The sequence below is a fragment of the Choloepus didactylus genome, chromosome 6 (assembly GCF_015220235.1).
Source record: "Choloepus didactylus isolate mChoDid1 chromosome 6, mChoDid1.pri, whole genome shotgun sequence".
Classification (NCBI taxonomy): domain Eukaryota; kingdom Metazoa; phylum Chordata; class Mammalia; order Pilosa; family Megalonychidae; genus Choloepus; species Choloepus didactylus.
In genome coordinates this window covers 145,726,196-145,748,055 of record NC_051312.1, presented here as the reverse complement: position 1 = coordinate 145,748,055, position 21,860 = coordinate 145,726,196, and the positions used below count along the sequence as shown (strand labels likewise).

Genomic DNA, 21,860 nt, shown 5'->3' with positions numbered 1-21,860 from the left:
GCTCAGCTGAGGTATATTCGCTTGCTGGGAGAAAGCTTCTCTTTGGTACCACGAGGCTTTGTAGCTCGGGCTGTGGGGGAGGGGTCTCCCGATTTGGATCCACAGTTTTTACTTGCAGGTTTTATGCTGTGATCTCGGGCAATCCTCCCAATTCAGGTTGGTGTATGATGAGTGGACCATCATGTTTGTCCCCCCGCAGTTATTCTGGATTATTTACTAATTGTTTCTGGTTTTTTTTTTTAGTTGTTCCAGGGGGACTACTTAGCTTCCACTCCTCTCTATGCCACCATCTCAGATCCTCTCTCATTGTGGTTTTGATTTGCATTTCCCTAATAGCTAGTGAAACTGAGCATCTTTTCATGTGCCTCTTAGCCATCTGTATTTCCTCTTTGGAGAAATGTCGATTCATGTCCTTTGCCCATTTTTTAATTGGGTTGTTTGTCTTTTTATTGTTGATTTTTAGGATTTCTTTATATATACTGAATATCAAATCCTTCAGCTATGTGGTTCCAAATACTTTCTCCCATTGAGTCAGTTGCCTTTTCACCCTTTTGCCAAAGTTCTCTGAAGCACTGAGGTATTCAATTTTGAGGAATTCCCATTTATCTATTTTTTGTTGTTGTTGCTTGTGCTTTAGGTGTAAAGTCTAAGAAACTGCCGCCTATCACTGGATCTTGAAGGTGTTTCCCTACATTTTCTTCTAGAAGTTTTATGTTACTGCTTCTTATATTTAGGTCTTTGACCCATTTTGAGTTAATTTTTGAATAGGGTGTGAGATAGGGGTCCTCTTTCATTCTTTTGGTTATGGATATCCAGTTCTCCCGACACCATTTATTGAAGAAACTGTTCTGTCCTAGTTGAGTGGACTTGGGAGCCTTATTAAAAATCAATTGACCATAGACCTGAGGGTCTATTTCTGACCTCTCAATTCAATTTCATTGATCAATATGTCTAACTTTATGCTAGTACCATGCTGTTTTGACCACTGTAGCTTTATATTATGCTTTAAAGTCAGGAAGCATGGTACCTCCCACTTCATTCTTCTTTTTCAAGATGTTTTTGCCTATTCAAGGCCCATTACCCTTCCAAATAAAATTGATAATTGGCTTCTCCATTTCTGCAGAGTAGTCTGTTGGAAATTTGATTGGCATTGCATTGAATCTGTAGATCAGTTTGGGTAGAATCGACATCTTAATGACATTTAGCCTTCCAATCCATGAACATGGAATGTCTTTCCATTTATTTGGGTCTTCTTGGATTCTTTTAGCAGTGTTTAGTAGTTTTCTGTGTGGAAGTCCTTTACATCCTTGGTTAGGTTTATTCCTAGATATTTGATTATTTTAGGTGTTATTTTAAATGGAATATTTTTCTTGATTACCTTCACAGAGAGCTCATTACTAGTGTATAGAAACACCATTGATTTGTGCATGTTGATCTTGTATCAAGTCACTTTGCTGAACCTGTGAAGCTCAGAACAAGTTATCTGCTGATTAGCTCAAGTAGCTTTGCTGTAGATTTTTCTGGATTTTCTAAATATAGGATCATGTCATCTGCAAATAGTGACAGTTTTATTTCTTCCTTTCCAACTTGGATGCCTTTTGTTTCTCTTTCTTGCCTAATTGCTCTATCTAGAAATTCTAGCACAATGTTGAATAGCAGTGGTGACAGTGGGCATCTTTGTCTTGTTTCCAATCTTAGAGGAAAGCTTTCAGCCTCTCACCATTGAGTATGATGTTGGCTGTGGGTTTTTCATATATGCCCTTTATCATGATGAAGTTTCCTTTGATTCCTCCCTTTTGAAGTGTTTTTATCATGAAAGGATGCTGAATTTTGTGAAATGCCTTTTCTGCATCAATCAAGATGATCATTTGGTTTTACCCTTATAATTTGTTATTGTTGGGTTACATTAATTGATTTTCTTGTGTTGAACCACCCTTGCATACCTGGAATAAAACCCACTTGGTCATGGTGTATAATTCTTTTAATGTGCTGCTGGATTTGATTTGCAAGTATTTTGTTGAGGATTTTTGCATCTATATTCGTTAGAGAGATTGGTCTGTACTTTTCTTGTAGCATCTTTGTCTGACTTTGGTATTAGGGTAATATTGGCTTCATAGAATGAGTCACTAATGGTCCCTCTTCTTCAATTTTTTTTGAAGAGTTTGAGCAGGAATGGTATTAATTCTTCTTGGAAAGCTTGGTAAACTTGCCTGTAAAGTTGCTGGTCCTGAGTTATTTGCAGATTCTCTCTTTTTGTCTTTGGGTTTGTCAGGGTTTTTTTTTTTTTTTTTTTTTTTTGTCTAAGGGTTCACCAATTTTATTGAACTTCTCAAAGAACCAAATGTTGGTTTTGTTGATTCTCTCTATTGTTTTTTATTCTCCATTTCATTAATTTCTGCTCTAATTTTTGTCATTTTTTTCCTTCTGCTTGCTTTGTGCCTTGATTTGCTAAAGCTGCTGGAATGTAGCATACCAGGAATGGGTTGGCTTTTTCAATGGGGATTTATTAGGTTACAAATTTACAGCTCTAAGGCCATGAAAATGTCCAAATTAAGACATCAGAGGAAGATACATTTTCTGAGGAAAGGCTGCTGATATGCAGGGTTCCTCTGTCACATGAGAAGGCACATGGTGATGTCTGCTGGTCCTTCTCTCCTGGGTTCTGTTTCTCAGCTCCTGTGTATCCTTTCTTATTTCTCCTGCGGCATTTCTCTGTCAGCTCTCTGGGCTTTTACTGTCTTTTATCCTCTTCACAAAGGACTCCAGTAAAGGATTACAACCCACCTTGAATGGGCTGGGTCACATCTCAATTGAAATAGCCTAACCAAAAGGTCCCATCCACAATAGGTCTGCCTCCACAAGAATGGATTAAAAGAACATGGCCTTGCCCCCACACCGTAGCGACACGCGAGCGGGCCGGGCGGGTGGCCGAGTTTTTCAAGAAATAACTTCACCAAGATGTCCAGTGATAGGCAAAGGTCTGATGATGAGAGTCCCAGCACCAGCAGTGGTAGTTCAGATGTGGACCAGCGAGACCCAGCGGCTCCAGAGCCTGAAGAACAAGAAGAAAGAAAACCTTCTGCCACCCAGCAGAAGAAAAACACCAAACTCTCTAGCAAAACCACTGCTAAGTTATCCACTAGTGCTAAAAGAATTCAGAAGGAGCTAGCCGAAATAACCCTTGATCCTCCTCCTAACTGCAGTGCTGGGCCTAAAGGAGATAACATTTATGAATGGAGATCAACTATACTTGGTCCACCAGGTTCTGTATATGAAGGTGGTGTGTTTTTTCTGGATATCACATTTTCATCAAATTATCCGTTTAAGCCACCAAAGGTTACTTTTCGCACCAGAATCTATCACTGCAACATCAACAGTCAGGGAGTCATCTGTCTGGACATTCTTAAAGACAACTGGAGTCCCGCTTTGACTATCTCAAAGGTTTTGCTGTCTATTTGTTCCCTCTTGACAGACTGCAACCCTGCGGATCCTCTGGTTGGAAGCATAGCCACTCAGTATTTGACCAACAGAGCAGAACATGACAGGATAGCCAGACAGTGGACCAAGAGATACGCAACATAATTCACATAATTTCTACACAGTGTGGAGGAGCAGAAGGCATCTTCTTACTGTGCTGCAAATCTTTATAGCCTTTACAATACGGACTTCTGTGTATATGTTATACTGATTCTACTCTCTGATTTTATCCTTTGGAGACTGGGAGACTCCCCAAAAAGGTAAATGTTATCAAGAGTAGAACTTTGTAGCTGTAGATTAGTTACGTTTAAAACGCCTACTTGCAAGTCTTGCTTCTTTGGGATATCAAAATGTATTTTGTGATGTACTAAGGATACTGGTCCTGAAGTCTACCAAATACTATAGTGCATTTTAGCCTAATTCATTATCTGTATGAAGTTATAAAAGTAGCTGTAGATGACTAGGAATTATGTCATTTGTATTAAACCCAGATCTACTTCTGAGTATGTGGTACATGCTGTTGTGAAAAATGTTTTACCTTTGCCTTTGTCAGTTTGTAATGAGAGGATTTCCTTTTACCCTTTGTAGCTCAGAGAGCACCTGATGTATCATCTCAAACACAATAAACATGCTCCTGAAAAAAAAAAAAAAAAAAAAGAACATGGCCTTTTCTGGGGTACATAACAGATTCAAACCAGCACACTCCACCTTCTGGACCCCCAAAAGCTATGTTCTTTCCATATGAAAAGTATATTAATTCCATCACAAGATCACAAAAGTCTTAAATAATTTCAGTAACAATATTAAGTACAAAGTTTCATCAAAATGAATTACAAGCATGGTTTGTCCTAAGGCAAAATTCCCCTTTGGCTGTTGACCTGTGAAGCTCAGAACAAGTTATCTGTTTCCAATATACAATGGAGGGACAGCCATAGAATAATGTTGCCATTGTCATGGGGGAGAAATTGAGAGGAAAATGGGGGTCACTTGTCCTAAACAGTTCCAAAAACCTGCAGGGCATACTCCATTAGATTTCAAGTTCTGTGAATCATTTATAGAACGACATTTTATCCTTAGGGCTAGAGAAAACAGCAGTTCCACCCTCTCCAAAGGCTTATGCAGTGTCCTGCTCTCTCCAAACACTGGGATGAGGGTTCCAACATCTCCAAGCATTGGGGAGACAACCTTGTTCTCAACGGTACCCTCTTCAAGCATCTGGGTGGCAGCCGGACTCTCTGTCATCTCCACAGCACAGGCTCACCCCTTTCCAAACAGTGGGGTCATAGCCAGGCTCTCCCAAATCCCCAGGGAATATGCTCCACCCTCTCTGGGATAGCAGCATTCTTCCTGAACAATGAGGTGGCCAAGCTCCCTACCATTTCTCAGGCATCCGAGAGCCCTGGGGTGGTGACACTCTTTCTGAACTACTGGGATGAAGTTCTGCCCTCCAGAATCTCTGGGGCAAGCTCACTCTTCCATGTGCATGGGTGGGTCAACTCTTCTGGGCTAAAGTTTCTTCACTCCAGAACTCAGCTTCCATGATTCTGCCTTTGAAGTCATTTTTCCTCCAATCTGTCCCTTTTCTATCCCTTTTAGTCCAGGCTGGCAATGATTCCATTTTTACAGATCCTACAACAAACTTGTTGGTTTTGCATGCAGCACACAGGGGTCCTAACAATCAGACAATAGGACTTTCCACAAATCCTTTCTGAATAACTCCATCTCCAAGCTTGGTTCACTCTGAAATGGCTGACTGGTTCTTCCATGTTCAGTTAAATCCTCACATGGGGCACTATCTTCTGGGGACTCATTTTCCAAACTATCAATTTTTGGTTTCTTTGTGCCCAAAAGTTGTTCTCAGCTTATCCCTTTCCTCTTGCATTTTACTATAACCTGTAAGGAGAAGCCATGCATTTTCTACATTTTGTTTGGAAATTTCCTCAGCTAGCTATCCAAGCTTGTTGCCTTCAAATTCTACCTTCCATCCAACACCAGGACTTAATTTTGCCAAATTTGCTGCCACTTTAAAACAAGGCTTGCCTTTCTTCCAGTTGGCAATGATACATTCATCATTTCTGTCTAAGGCCTCATCAGAAGAACCTTTAGCATCCATATTCCTACCAATAATCTCTTCAAAGCAGTGCAGGCCTTTTCTATCAAGCATCTCACAATTCTTCCAGAATCTTCCCCTACCCATTTGTGCCAGTTTGTATATATTATGTCCCCCAGGAAAAGCCATGTTCTTTGATGCATCTTGTGGGGGCAAACTGATTAATTTTTTTTGATTAGGGTGTTACCTTTTGTTTGGATATTTCCATGGAGATATGACCCACCAAACTATAGGTGATAACTCTGATTATTATTTCCATGGAGGTGTGGCCCCACCAATTCAGTGTGGGTCTTGATTAGTTTACCAGAGTCCTATAAAAGCTCAGACAGAAGGAGCTCAGAGCAGAGCAGCTTAGAGAAACATTTTGAAGATGGCTGTTGAGAGCTGACGCTGACATTTTGGAGAATGCCACTTTGAAATGCTACCTGGGAGAAAGCAGACACCAGCCATGTGCCTTCCCAGCTAACAAAAGTTTCTGGATGCCAATGGCCTTTCTCCAGTAAAGGTACCTGTTCCAGTTTGCTAATGCTGCCATTATGCAAAATATAAGAAACGGATTGGCTTTTATAAAGGGGGCTTATTTGGTTACAAAGTTACAGTCTGAAGACCATGAAAATGTCCAAATGAAGGCATCAACACAAGTATACCCTCATGGAAGGAAGGCCAATGGCATCTGGAAAACCTCTGTTAGCTGGGAAGATGCCATTGGCCATCCGTCAGTGAAGGTACCTGAATGTTGATGACTTACTATGGGCGCTTCATGGCCTTTAGACAGTAACTTTGTAACCAAATAAACCCCTTTTATAAAAGCCAATCCATCTCTGGTGTTTTGCATTCCAGCAGCATTAGCAAACTAGAACACTTAGAAAACTAGACGTAGAGTTACCCTTTGATCCTGCAATTGCACTTCTCGGTATATACCCAGAAGATCTTAAAGCAGTGACATGAACAGATATCTGCATGGCAATGTTCATAGTAGCATTATTCACAATTGCCAAGAGATGGAAACAACCCAAATGTCCTTCAGCAGATGAGTGGATAAATAAAATGTGGTATATACACACGATGGAATACTATGCAGCTGTAAGAAGGAACGATGTTGTGAAACATATGACAACATGGATGAACCTTGAAGACATAATGCTGAGTGAAATAAGCCAGGCACAAAAAGAGAAATATTATATGCTACCACTAATGTGAACATTGAAAAATGTAAAACAAATGGTTTATAATGTAGAATGTAGGGGAACTAGCGATAGAGAGCAATTAAGGAAGGGGGAATGATAACCCAATAAGAACAGATAAGCAGTCGTGGGCAAATTTAACGTCTGGGAATGCCCAGGAATAACTATGTGTGCCAGTTTGATTGTATTATGTCCCCCCAAATGCCATTATCTTTGATGTAATTGTGTGTGGGCAGAGGTATCAGTGTTGATTAGATTGTAATTCTTTTAGTGTTTCCATGGAGATGTGCCCCCCCCAACTGTGGGTGATAACTGATTGGATAATTTCCATGGAGGTATTACCCCACCCATTCAGGATGGGTCTAAATGAAATCACTGGAGTCATATAAATGAGCTGACAAACAGAAGGAACTCAGTGCAGCTGAGTAACATTTTGAAGAGGGGCTACAGCCAAGAGGGACACTTTGAAGAATGCACTGGAACTGAGAGAGGAGCTTCAGCTTACAGAGACATTTTGGAGATGGACTTTGAAGCTGATTTTTGCTCCAGAGAAGCTAAGAGAGGGCAAACACCCCAAGAGCAACAAAGAGTGACATTTTTGAGGAGCTGAAGCCTAGAGAGGAACATCCTGGGAGAAAGCCATTTTGAAAACAGAACTTGGAGCAGACGCCAGCCACATGTCTTCCCAGCTAACAGCGGTTTTCTGGACACCATTGGCCATCCTCTAGTGAAGGTACCTGATTACTGATGTGTTACCTTGAACACTTTATGGCCTTAAGACTGTAACTGTGTAACCAAATAAACCCCCTTTATAAAAGCCAATCCATTTCTGGTGTTTTGCATTCTGGCAGCATTAGCAAACTAGAACACTATGGTCTGTTAATTTCTGATGGGTATGGTAGGAAAAAGTTCAAAGAAATGTTGCTATATTAGGTTATTTTCTTGGGGTAAGTAGGAACATGTTGGAAGTAAATTTATCTTAGGTTAGTTATCTTTTTCTTACTCTCTTGTGGTTTGTTCGAAATTTTTTTTATTGCATTTTTTTTTAAATTTTATTTTGAAATGAATTCAAAGTTGCAGGAACAGTTGCAAAAACAATACAAACCCCATACACAGCATACTCTGACCCCCCTCCCCTGACACCCCAATTCATCAACTTTAACATACTGTCACACTACCATTTCTTTCTTTCCCTCCCTCCCTCCCTATCATCCATCATCTATTGCTCTGTCTTCTGAACATATGACAGCAAGCTGCACACATCCTTGAACAAACACTATAATTCACATATACAATTCCTATGAACAAGAACATTCTTTTATGCAATCCCGTTAAATGCAGCTAAGAAGTTCCAGAAATTCAACATTGATACAAAGCTTACATTCTATATTTCCTTTTTTTTTTTTTTCCTTATGTCCCAACTGTGTACCTTTGAGCCTCCTGTCCTCCATCCTCAGATCCCATCCAGGATCATCCTTGGCATTCAATTGTCATCTATTTAGACTGTCTTTTTTTTTTTTTTTTTCAATTGTGGAAATATATATACAGCCTAAATCTTCCCATTCCACCCCCTCCCTAGCATTCCATTAGTAGGATTAATCACATTTAGAATGTTGTAATGCTATCACCTTCCCACCATCCATTACTAGAAATTTCCCTTCACCTCAAACAGCAACCCTACACTCATTTCTTAACTCCCCATTGCCCCTTCCCCCACTTCTCATAACCCATACTCTACTTTTCATCTCTATGGTCATATTTTCTGATAATTTCTTTGTGTTTACTGTGGGGCTTAAATTTAACCTCTTAAATCCATAACAATCTTGGTTTTCTTTGATACCAACTTAACTTCAATAGGACCGATAAACTATGTTCCTATACTCCTCCATTCCCCTGCCTTTATATAGTTCTTGTCAAATATTACATATTTTACACGGAGTCCAAAACCACTGATTTCTCATTAGAGTTTATGGATTTTATATCCTGTAGGAAGTAAATAGTGGAGTTACAAATAAAAAATTATTGACTTCTATTTGTATTCCATTGCGGTCAGAGAATGTGCTTTGAATATATTCAATTGTTTTGTTTTTTTTTTTTTAATTTATTGAGGCTTGTTTTATGTCCCAGCATATAGTCTATTCTGGAGAAAGATCTGTGATCACTAGAGAAAAATGTGTGTCCTGGTGATTTGGGATGTAAGGTTCTATATATGTCTGTTAAAATTCTCTATATCTCTCTTTCCTTTCTTTGTTTCTCTGTCGGTAGGGCTCCCTTTATTATCTGAAGTAGGGCAGATCTTTTATTGGCAAAATCTCTCAGCATTTGTTTGTCTGTGAAGAATTTAAGCTCTCCTTCAATTTTGAAGGAGAGTTTTGCTGGATAAAACATTCTTGGTTGGAAATTTTTCTCTCTCAGAATTTTAAATATGTCATGCCATTTGCCTTCTCGCCTCCGTGGTGGCTACTGAGTAGACACAACTTAGTCTTATGTTGTTTCCTTTGTATGTGGTGAATTGCTTTTCTCTTGCTGCTTTCAGAACTTGCTCCTTCTATTCAGTATTTGCCAGTCTGATCAGAATATGTCTTGATGTGGGTTTATTTGGATTTATTCTATTTGGAGTTCACTGGGCATTTATGCTTTGTGTGTTTATATTGTGTAGAAGGTTTGGGAAGTTTTCCCCAAAAATTTCTTTGAATACTCTTTCTAGACTTTTACCCTTCTCTTCCCCTTCTGGGACACCAATGAGTCTTAAATTTGGACATTTTATTTTATCTATCATATCCCTGAGATCCATTTTGATTTTTTCAATTTTTTCTCCATTCTTTATTTTGTTCTTTCATTTTCTGTTCTGTGGTCTTCTAGGACACTGAGTTGTTCTTCAGATTCCTCTAATCTTGTATTATGAGTATCCAGAGTCTTTTAATTTGGCCAACATTTTCTTTTATTTCCATAAGATCTTCTGTTTTTTTAAATTTACTCCTGCAATTTCTTCTTTATGCTCTTCTAGGGTCTTCATGTCCTTTATATCCTGTGCCATGTTCTTCTTCATGTCCTTTATATCCTGTGCCATGCTTTCATTCTTTGACTATAGTTCTTTGATTAATTGTGTCAAGTACTGTGTCTCCTCCGATTGTTTGATTTGGGTGTTTGGGATTGGGTTCTCCGTATCGTCTGGTTTTAGCAAATGCTTTAAGACTTTCTGTTGTTTTTGGCCTTTTGGCATTTGCTTTGCTTGATAGCTGTGATCTTCCAGGACCTCCTCTGAGGGAGGGCTGTGCTATGTCACAAGTGCACACCTTCCCTCAAGGGAAGCCCCGGGCCGCCAGACCATGTGGGGGTGTTCCCAGCCTGATGCAAAAATGGCTGAATGGGGTGTCTCAACACCCCCCCCCCCCCACTTTTCACACAGCTCTGCCTTCCCAGCTCTGGGACAACTAGCTGTGGGTACACCCAAGGCCACTGTCCACAGCCGGTATTGTGGTGTGTGCGGGGTGCTGTGGGATACACTCCCCATCAGACTGGGTTTCCTGGTGTAGCTCTGGGCTGTGGGTACGGCCCCGGGCAGGAGTGTCACCAGCAAGCCAGGAAGCCAGCTGCAAGGGGTGCAGTTTCTTTCTCCTTTTGGCTCTCCCCTCTGTTCCTCTGGCCCCAGCACAATCAGCAGCAGGTGTGGGGAGGGCTATCCTCCACGCCAGACACCGAGGCATTGACTACAGCCCACTCCTGCAGTGCTTCACTGCACGGTTCTCACTGCCATATCTGCAGCCACTCCCAGGTTTTTTTGTTTGTTTGTTTTTTATTAAAAAGAACTAGTCTGTCTTCAAATGCCAACCCACAGTTTCCCCACACCACAGTACAGCCGTGGGTCTTTCAGCCAGCTTACTCACTTGTTTCAGAATGCAGACTCCCGGTTTCACCAAGTGCACGGCCCCTGTGGATTTAGCAGACATTGTCTGGCTGGTGCATTGCTGGAAGTGGTATTCTGGGTCACTTATTGGTTTTTATCTAGTATTTCTCGTGGAGGTGTTTTTTGCCCTGTCTCACCTAGCTGCCATCTTAGGCTCCTATTGCATGTTTAAAAATTTTTTTTTTGATATAGTTTATTAAAAAAAAAAGTTAATTAAAAAAAATGAAAAAAAATATGCAGAGCCCCCTTGAGGAGCTGGTGGAGAATGCAGGGGTGTTGGGCTTCCCTTCCCTGATGGTCGCTGATGTGTTCACAGACATGGGGACTGGTGGTTTGATGTGCTGAGTCCTCTACCACAGGACTTGCCCTTGGGAAGACTGTTGCTGCAAAGCAGAGTCTAGGCCTCACTATAATTGTGCCTAAGAGCCTCCTCCCGAATGCTTCTTTGTTGCTCAGATGTGGCCCTCTCTCTGTAGCTAAGCCAACTTGGCAGGTGAAATCACTGCCCTAACCCCTACATGGGATCTGACACACAGGGGAGTGAATCTCCCTGGCAACGTGGAATATGACTCCAGGGAGGAATCCAGACCCAGCATCATGGGATGGAGAATATCTTCTTGACCAAAAGGCGTATGTGAAAGGAAATGAAATAAGCTTCAGTGGCAGAGAGATTCCAAGAGGAGCCGAGAGGTCACTTTGGTGGGCACTCTTATGCACAATGTAGACAACCCTTTTTAGGTAATAATGAATTGGAATAGCTAGCAGTAAATACCTGAAACTATCAAACTACAACCCAGAACCCATGAATCTTGAAGATGATTGTATAAAAATGTAGCTTTTGAGGGGTGACAATATGATTGGGAAAGCCATATGGACCACACTCCCCTTTGTTTAGTTTATGGATGGATAAGTAGAAAAATAGAGGGGAAAAAAAGGCATCCAGTATTCTTTTTTAGTTTAATTGTTATTTTTCACTTTAATTTTTATTCTTATTATTTTTGTGTGTGTGGTGATGAAAATGTCAAAAATTAATTTTGATGATGAATGCACAGCTATTTAATGGTACTGTAAACAACTGAATGTACGCTTTGTTTTGTTTGACTGCATTGTATGTGAATATATCTCAATAAAAATGAATTAAAAAACAACAAAAAAACACAAATTTACAGTTGTAAGTCCATGAAAATGTCCAAATAATGGCATCAAGAGGAAGATACCGGAGGCGGGGCAAGATGGCAGACTGGTGAGCTGTATGTTTTAGTTACTCCTCCAGGAAAGTAGGTAGAAAGCCAGGAACTGCGTGGACTGGACACCACAGAGCAATCTGACTTTGGGCATACTTCATACAACACTCATGAAAACGTGGAACTGCTGAGATCAGCGAAATCTGTAAGTTTTTGCGGCCAGGGGACCCGCGCCCCTCCCTGCCAGGCTCAGTCCCGTGGGAGGAGGGGCTGTCAGCTCCGGGAAGGAGAAGGGAGAACTGCAGTGGCAGCCCTTATCGGAAACTCATTCTGCTGATCCAAACTCCAACCACAGATAGACGGAGACCAGACACCAGAGAATCTGAGAGCAGCCAGCCCAGCAGAGAGGAGACAGGCATAGAAAAAAAACAACACGAAAAACTCCAAAATAAAAGCGGAGGATTTTTGGAGTTCTGGTGAACATAGAAAGGGGAAGGGCAGAGCTCAGGCCCGAGCTCAGGCCCTGAGGCGCATATGCAAATCCCGAAGAAAAGCTGATCTCTCTTGCCCTGTGGACCTTTCCTTAATGGCCCTGGTTGCTTTGTCTCTTAGCATCTCAATAACCCATTAGATCTCTGAGGAGGGCCCTTTTTTTTTTTTTTTTTTAATCCTTTTTTCTTTTTCTAAAACAATTACTCTAAGAAGCCCAATACAGAAAGCTTCAAAGACCTGCAATTGGGCAGGTCAAGTCAAGAGCAGAACTAGGAGAGCTCTGAGACAAAACGCAATAATCCAGTGGCTGAGAAAATTCACTAAACACCACAACTTCCCAAGAAAAGGGAGGTGTCCGCTCACAGCCATCATCCTGGTGGACAGGAAACACTCCTGCCCATCGCCAGCCCCATAGCCCAGAACTGCCCCAGACAACCCAGTGTGACAGAAGTGCTTCAAATAACAGGCACACACCACAAAACTGGGCGTGGACATTAGCATTCCCTGCAACCTCAGCTGATTGTCCCAGAGTTGGGAAGGTAGAGCAGTGTGAATTAACAAAGCCCCATTCAGCCATCATTTCAGCAGACTGGGAGTCTCCCTACACAGCCCAGCAGCCCAGAACTGCCCTGGGGGGATGGCACTCACCTGTGACATAGCACAGTCATCCCTCAACAGAGGACCCGGGGTGCACGGCCTGGAAGAGGGGCCCACTTGCAAGTCTCAGGAGCCATACGCCAATACCAAGGACTTGTGGGTCAGTGGCAGAGACAAACTGTGGCAGGACTGAACTGAAGGATTAGACTATTGCAGCAGCTTTAAAACTCTAGGATCACCAGGGAGATTTGATTGTTAGAGCCACCCCCCCTCCCTGACTGCCCAGAAACACGCCCCATATACAGGGCAGGCAACACCAACTACACACGCAAGCTTGGTACACCAATTGGACCCCACAAGACTCACTCCCCCACTCACCAAAAAGGCTAAGCAGGGGAGAACTGGCTTGTGGAGAACAGGTGGCTCGTGGACGCCACCTGCTGGTTAGTTAGAGAAAGTGTACTCCACGAAGCTGTAGATCTGATAAATTAGAGATAAGGACTTCAATTGGTCTACAAATCCTAAAAGAACCCTATCAAGTTCAGCAAATGCCACGAGGCCAAAAACAACAGAAAATTATAAAGCATATGAAAAAACCAGATGATATGGATAACCCAAGCCCAAGCACCCAAATCAAAAGATCAGAAGAGACACGGCACCTAGAGCAGCTACTCAAAGAACTAAAGATGAACAATGAGACCATAGTACAGGAGACAAGGGAAATCAAGAAGACCCTAGAAGAGCATAAAGAAGACATTGCAAGACTAAATAAAAAAATGGATGATCTTATGGAAATTAAAGAAACTGTTGACCAAATTAAAAAGATTCTGGACACTCATAGTACAAGACTAGAGGAAGTTGAACAACGAATCAGTGACCTCGAAGATGACAGAATGGAAAATGAAAGCATAAAAGAAAGAATGGGGAAAAAATTGAAAAAATCAAAATGGACCTCAGGGATATGATAGATAATATGAAACGTCCGAATATAAGACTCATTGGTCTCGAAGACAGTTGTATAAAAATGTAGCTTATGAGGGGTGACAATGGGATTGGGAAAGCCATAAGGACCACACTCCCCTTTGTCTAGTTTATGGATGGATGAGTAGAAAAATAGGGGAAGGAAACAAACAGACAAAGGTACCCAGTGTTCTTTTTTACTTCAATTGCTCTTTTTCACTCTAATTATTATTCTTGTTATTTTTGTGTGTGTGCTAATGAAGGTGTCAGGGATTGATTTAGGTGATGAATGTACAACTATGTAATGGTACTGTAAACAATTGAAAGTACGATTTGTTTTGTATGACTGCGTGGTATGTGAATATATCTCAATAAAATGATGATTTAAAAAAAAAAAAAAAAAAAAGACTCATTGGTGTCCCAGAAGGGGAAGAAAAGGGTAAAGGTCTAGGAAAAGTATTCAAAGAAATTGTTGGGGAAAACTTCCCAAATCTTCTAAACAACATAAATACACAAATCATAAATGCTCAGTGAACCCCAAATAGAATAAATCCAAATAAACCCACTCCGAGACATATACTAATTACACTGTCAAACACAGAAGAGAAGGAGCAACTTCTGAAAGCAGCAAGAGAAAAGCAATTCACCACATACAAAGGAAACAGCATAAGACTAAGTAGTGACTACTCAGCAGCCACCATGGAGGCAAGAAGGCAGTGGCACGATATATTTAAAATTCTGAGTGAGAAAAATCTCCAGCCAAGAATACTTTATCCAGCAAAGCTCTCCTTCAAATTTGAGGGAGAGCTTAAATTTTTCACAGACAAACAAATGCTGAGAGAATTTGCTAACAAGAGACCTGCCCTACTGGAGATACTAAAGGGAGCCCTACAGACAGAGAAACAAAGAAAGGACAGAGAGACTTAGAGAAAGGTTCAGTACTAAAGAGATTTGGTATGGGTACAATAAAGGATATTAATAGACAGAGGGGAAAAATATGACAAACATAAACCAAAGGATAAGATGGCTGATTCAAGAAATGCCTTCACGGTTATAACGTTGAATGTAAATGGATTAAACTCCCCAATTAAAAGATATAGATTTGCAGAATGGATCAAAAAAAATGAACCATCAATATGTTGCATACAAGAGACTCATCTTAGACACAGGGACACAAAGAAACTGAAAGTGAAAGGATGGAAAAAAATACTTCATGCAAGCTACAGCCAAAAGAAAGCAGGTGTAGCAATATTAATCTCAGATAAAATAGACTTCAAATGCAGGGATGTTTTGAGAGACAAAGAAGGCCACTACATACTAATAAAAGGGGCAATTCAGTAAGAAGAAATAACAAGCGTAAATGTCTATGCACCCAATCAAGGTGCCACAAAATACATGAGAGAAACACTGGCAAAACTAAAGGAAGCAATTGATGTTTCCACAATAATTGTGGGAGACTTCAACACATCACTCTCTCCTATAGATAGATCAACCAGACAGAAGACCAATAAGGAAATTGAAAACCTAAACAATCTGATAAATGAATTAGATTTAACAGACATATACAAGACATTACATCCCAAATCACCAGGATGCACATACTTTTCTAGTGCTCACGGAACTTTCTCCAGAATAGATCATATGCTGGGACATAAAACAAGCCTCAATAAATTTAAAAAGATTGAAATTATTCAAAGCACATTCTCTGACCACAATGGAATACAATTAGAAGTCAATAACCATCAGAGACTTAGAAAATTCACAAATACCTGGAGGTTAAACGACACACTCCTAAACAATCAGTGGGTTAAAGAAGAAATAGCAAGAGAAATTGCTAAATATATAGAGACGAATGAAAATGAGAACACAACATACCAAAACCTATGGGATGCAGCAAAAGCAGTGCTAAGGGGGAAATTTATAGCACTAAACGCATATATTAAAAAGGAAGAAAGAGCCAAAATCAAAGAACTAATGGATCAACTGAAGAAGCTAGAAAATGAACAGCAAACCAATCCTAAACCTAGTACAAGAAAAGAAATAACAAGGATTAAAGCAGAAATCAATGACATAGAGAACAAAAAAACAATAGAGAGGATAAATATCACCAAAAGTTGGTTCTTTGAGAAGATCAACAAGATTGACAAGCCCCTAGCTAGACTGACAAAATCAAAAAGAGAGAAGACCCATATAAACAAAATAATGAATGAAAAAGGTGACATAACTGCAGATCCTGAAGAAATTAAAAAAATTATAAGAGGATACTATGAACAACTGTATGGCAACAAACTGGATAATGTAGAGGAAATGGACAATTTCCTGGAAACATATGAACAACCTAGACTGACCAGAGAAGAAATAGAAGACCTCAACCAACCCATCACAAGCAAAGAGATCCAATCAGTCATCAAAAATCTTCCCACAAATAAATGCCCAGGGCCAGATGGCTTCACAGGGGAATTCTACCAAACTTTCCAGAAAGAACTGACACCAGTCTTACTCAAACTCTTTCAAAACATTGAAGAAAATGGAACACTACCTAACTCATTTTATGAAGCTAACATCAATCTAATACCAAAACCAGGCAAAGATGCTACAAAAAAGGAAAACTACCGGCCAATCTCCCTAATGAATATAGATGCAAAAATCCTCAACAAAATACTTGCAAATAGAATCCAAAGACACATTAAAAAAATCATACACCATGACCAAGTGGGGTTTATTCCAGGCATGCAAGGATGGTTCAACATAAGAAAATCAATCAATGTATTACAACACATTAACAAGTCAAAAGGGAAAAATCAATTGATCATCTCAATAGATGCTGAAAAAGCATTTGACAAAATCCAACATCCCGTTTTGATAAAAACACTTCAAAAGGTAGGAATTGAAGGAAACTTCCTCAACATGATAAAGAGCATATATGAAAAACCCACAGCCAGCATAGTACTCAATGGTGAGAGACTGAAAGCCTTCCCTCTAAGATCAGGAACAAGACAAGGATGCCCGCTGTCACCACTGTTATTCAACATTGTGCTGGAAGTGCTAGCCAGGGCAATCCGGCAAGACAAAGAAATAAAAGGCATCCAAATTGGAAAAGAAGAAGTAAAACTGTCATTGTTTGCAGATGATATGATCTTATATCTAGAAAACCCTGAGAAATCGACGATACAGCTACTAGAGCTAATAAACAAATTTAGCAAAGTAGTGGGATACAAGGTTAATGCACATAAGTCAGTAATGTTTCTATATGCTAGAAATGAACAAACTGAAGAGACACTCAAGAAAAAGATACAATTTTCAATAGCAACTAAAAAAATCAAGTACCTAGGAATAAACTTAACCAAAGATGTAAAAGACCTATCCAAAGGAAACTACGTAACTCTACTAAAAGAAATAGAAGGGGACCTTAAAAGATGGAAAAATATTCCATGTTCATGGATAGGAAGACTAAATGTCATTAAGATGTCAATTCTACCCAAACTCATCTACAGATTCAATGCAATCCCAATCAAAATTCCAACAACCTACTTTGCAGACTTGGAAAAGCTAGTTATCAAATTTATTTGGAAAGGGAAGATGCCTCGAATTGCTAAAGACACTCTAAAAAAGAAAAACGAAGTGGGAGGTCTTACAGTCCCTGACTTTGAAGCTTATTATAAAGCCACAGTTGCCAAAACAGCATGGTACCGGCACAAAGATAGACATATAGATCAATGGAATCGAATTGAGAATTCAGAGATAGACCCTCAGATCTATGGCCGAGTGATCTTTGATAAGGCCCCCAAAGTCACTGAGCTGAGTCATAATGGTCTTTTCAACAAATGGGGCTGGGAGAGTTGGATATCCATATCCAAAAGAATGAAAGAGGACCCCTACCTCACCCCCTACACAAAAATTAACTCAAAATGGACCAAAGATCTCAATATAAAAGAAAGTACCATAAAACTCCTAGAAGATAATGTAGGAAAACATCTTCAAGACCTTGTATTAGGCGGCCACTTCCTAGACTTTACACCCAAAGCACAAGCAACAAAAGAAAAAATAGATAAATGGGAACTCCTCAAGCTTAGAAGTTTCTGCACCTCAAAGGAATTTCTCAAAAAGGTAAAGAGGCAGCCAACTCAATGGGAAAAAATTTTTGGAAACCATGTATCTGACAAAAGACTGATATCTTGCATATATAAAGAAATCCTACAACTTAATGACAATAGTACAGTCGGCCCAATTATAAAATGGGAAAAGATATGAAAAGACAGTTCTCTGAAGAGGAAATACAAATGGCCAAGAAACACATGAAAAAATGTTCAGCTTCACTAGCTATTAGAGAGATGCAAATTAAGACCACAATGAGATACCATCTAACACCGGTTAGAATGGCTGCCATTAAACAAACAGGAAACTACAAATGCTGGAGGGGATGTGGAGAAATTGGGACTCTTATTCATTGTTGGTGGGACTGTATAATTGTTCAGCCACTCTGGAAATCAGTCTGGCAGTTCCTTAGAAAACTAGATATAGAGTTACCATTCGATCCAGTGATTGCACTTCTCGGTATATACCCGGAAGATCGGAAAGCAGTGACAGGAACAGATATCTGCACGCCAATGTTCATAGCAGCATTATTCACAATTGCCAAGAGATGGAAACAACCCAAATGTCCTTCAACAGATGAGTGGATAAATAAAATGTGGTATATACACACGATGGAATACTACGCGGCAGTAAGAAGGAACGATCTCGTGAAACATATGACAACATGGATGAACCTTGAAGACATAATGCTGAGCGAAATAAGCCAGGCACAAAAAGAGAAATATTATATGCTACCACTAATGTGAACTTTGAAAAATGTAAAACAAATGGTTTATAATGTAGAATGTAGGGGAACTAGCAATAGAGAGCAATTAAGGAAGGGGGAACAATAATCCAAGAAGAACAGATAAGCTATTTAACGTTCTGGGGATGCCCAGGAATGACTATGGTCTGTTAATTTCTGATGGATATAGTAGGAGCAAGTTCACAGAAATGTTGCTATATTAGGTAACTTTCTTGGGGTAAAGTAGGAACATGTTGGAAGTTAAGCACTTATCTTACGTTAGTTGTCTTTTTCTTACTCCCTTGTTATGGTCTCTTTGAAATGTTCTTTTATTGTATGTTTGTTTTCTTTTTAACTTTTTTTTCATACAGTTGATTTAAAAAAGTAGGGAAAGTTAAAAAAAAAAAAAAAGAAAAACAAGGAAAAAAAAAAAAGATGTAGTGCCCCCTTGAGGAGCCTGTGGAGAATGCAGGGGTATTCGCCTACCCCACCTCCATGGTTGCTAACATGACCACAGACATAGGGGACTGGTGGTTTGATGGGTTGAGCCCTCTACCACAGGTTTTACCCTTGGGAAGACGGTTGCTGCAAAGGAGAGGCTAGGCCTCCCTATGGTTGTGCCTAAGAGCCTCCTCCCGAATGCCTCTTTGTTGCTCAGATGTGGCCCTGTCTCTCTAGCTAAGCCAACTTGAAAGGTGAAATCACTGCCCTCCCCGCTACGTGGGATCAGACACCCAGGGGAGTGAATCTCCCTGGCAACGTGGAATATGACTCCCGGGGAGGAATGTAGACCTGGCATCATGGAATGGAGAACATCTTCTTGACCAAAAGGGGGATGTGAAAGGAAATGAAATAAGCTTCAGTGGCAGAGAGATTCCAAAAGGAGCCGAGAGGTCACTCTGGTGGGCACTCTTATGCACACTTTAGACAACCCTTTTTAGGTTCTAAAGAATTGGGGTAGCTGGTGGTGGATACCTGAAACTATCAAACTACAACCCAGAGCCCATGAATCTCGAAGACAGTTGTATAAAAATGTAGCTTATGAGGGGTGACAATGGGATTGAGAAAGCCATAAGGACCACACTCCACTTGGTCTAGTTTATGGATGGATGAGTAGAAAAATAGGGGAAGGAAAGAAACAGACAAAGGTACCGAGTGTTCTTTTTTACTTCAATTGCTCTTTTTCACTCTAGTTATTATTCTTGTTATTTTTGTGTGTGTGCTAATGAAGGTGTCAGGGATTGATTTGGGTGATGAATGTACCACTGTGTAATGGTACTGTAAACAATCGAAAGTACGATTTGTTTTGTATGACTGCGTAGTATGTGAATATATCTCAATAAAATGAAGATTAAAAAAAAAAAAAAAAGAGGAAGATACCTTCTTTGAGGAAAAGCTGCTGGCATGACTTCCAAGGCAGATGGCAATGTCTGCTGGTCCTTCTCTCCTGGGTTCTGGTTTCAATGGCTTTCTCTCTCAGTTCTTATGGGTCCTTGCTTATTTCTTCCAGGGCATTTTTCTCTCAGCTGTCAGGGATTTTGCTGTTTTTTATCCTCTTCCCAAAGGACTCCAGTGAAGGCTTATGACCCACCTTGAACAGGCTAGGTTACATCTCAGTTGAAATAGCCCAACAACAAAGTCCAACCCACAGTAGGTCTGTCCCCATAATAATGTATTAAAAGAGCATGGTCTCTTCTGGGGTACATCACAGATTCAAATCAGCAGACTTTGGGATTAGTTTTCTGTTCTTTCCCCAGTTTCTCCAGTTGTTCACTTAGGTCATTGATTTTAGTTATTTCCTCCTTTTTAGTATAGGTGTTTAGGGCTATAAATTTCCCCCTCACTACTGCCTTCACTGCATTCCATAAATTTAGATATGTTGTGTTCTTATTTTCATTCATATCAAGATATTTACTGATTTCTCTTGCAATTACTTCTTTGACCCACTGGTTGTTTAAGCGCATGGTGTTTAAACTCCAGATATTTGTGTATTTTCTGGTTCTGTTTGTTATTGATTTCCAGCTTCATTCCATTACAATTGGAGAGAGTTCTTTGTATATTTTCAGCCTTTTAAAATTTATTAAGACTTGTTTTGTGCCCCTGCATATGGTCTATCCTTGAGAATGTTCCATGAGCATTTGAGAAGAATGTGTATCCTGCTGTTTTGGGGTGCAGTGTTCTATATATGTCTGTTAGGTCTACTTCATTTATTACATTGTTTAGGTTCTGTTTCTTTATTGATCCGATCTCTTTAGTTGTTCTATCTATTGGAGAGAGTGGTGTGTTGATGTCTCCCACTATAATGGTAGAGTTGTCTATTACTCCCTTCAGTTTTGCCTGTGTTTGCCTCATGTACTTTGGGGCACCTTGATTAGGAGCACAGATATTTATGATATTTCTTCTTGTTGAATTGCACCTTTTATAACTATATAGTGTCCTTCTTCATCTCTTATAAAGTCTATTTTGCATTTAAAGTCTATTTTTCCTCATATTAGTATAGCTACCCCAGCTTTCTTTTGGTTACTACTTGTGTGGAATATCTTTTTCCATCCTTTCACTTTCAAACTATTTGCATCTCTGGTTCTGAGATGAGTCTCTTATAAACAGCATATAGAAGTATCATATTTTTTAGTCCATTCTGCCAATCTTTGTCTTTTGATTGGGGAGTTTATTCCATTAACATTCAAAGTAATTACTGTAAAGGCAGTTCTGGACTCAATCATCCTATCCTTTGGTTTTTATTTGTCAGATCTATTTTTTCTCTCTCTTTTTATTCTCTAACTTACCCTTATAAATGCTTTTCAATTCTGTACCCTCTCCAGACCTCTCTCCCCTCTCTTGTCTTTTCATCTGGCAAGATTCCCTTCAGTAGTTGTCATAGGGCTGGTGTCTTTTTAACAAACTCTCTCAGCTTCTGTTTATCTGTGATTATTTTAAACTCTCCCTCATTTTTGAAGGACAGCTTTGCTGGATAGAGAATTCTTGGGTGGCAGCTTTTCTCTTTCAATATCTTAAATGTATCATACCACTGTCTTCTTGCCTCCATGGTTTCTGATGAGAAATCAGTCCTTAGTCTTATTTGGCTTCCATTGTATCTGATGAATTGCTGTTCTCTTGCTGCTTTCAGAAT

General features: G+C 40.0%; 1 protein-coding gene across 1 annotated transcript; it reads left to right on the top strand.

Moving 5' to 3' along the window:
• Positions 1-2,928: 2,928 nt before the first annotated feature.
• Positions 2,929-4,119, top strand: LOC119536424 (ubiquitin-conjugating enzyme E2 E3-like). The gene has a single exon (XM_037839205.1). The coding sequence runs from the start codon at positions 2,959-2,961 to the stop codon at positions 3,580-3,582; it is 624 nt and encodes a 207-aa protein (XP_037695133.1). The 5' UTR covers positions 2,929-2,958; the 3' UTR covers positions 3,583-4,119.
• Positions 4,120-21,860: the final 17,741 nt, after the last annotated feature.

Excerpts from the sequence above, each read along its gene's own strand:
- LOC119536424 (XM_037839205.1), top strand. The coding sequence starts at position 2,959 with ATGTCCAGTGATAGGCAAAGGTCTGATGATGAGAGTCCCAGCACCAGC.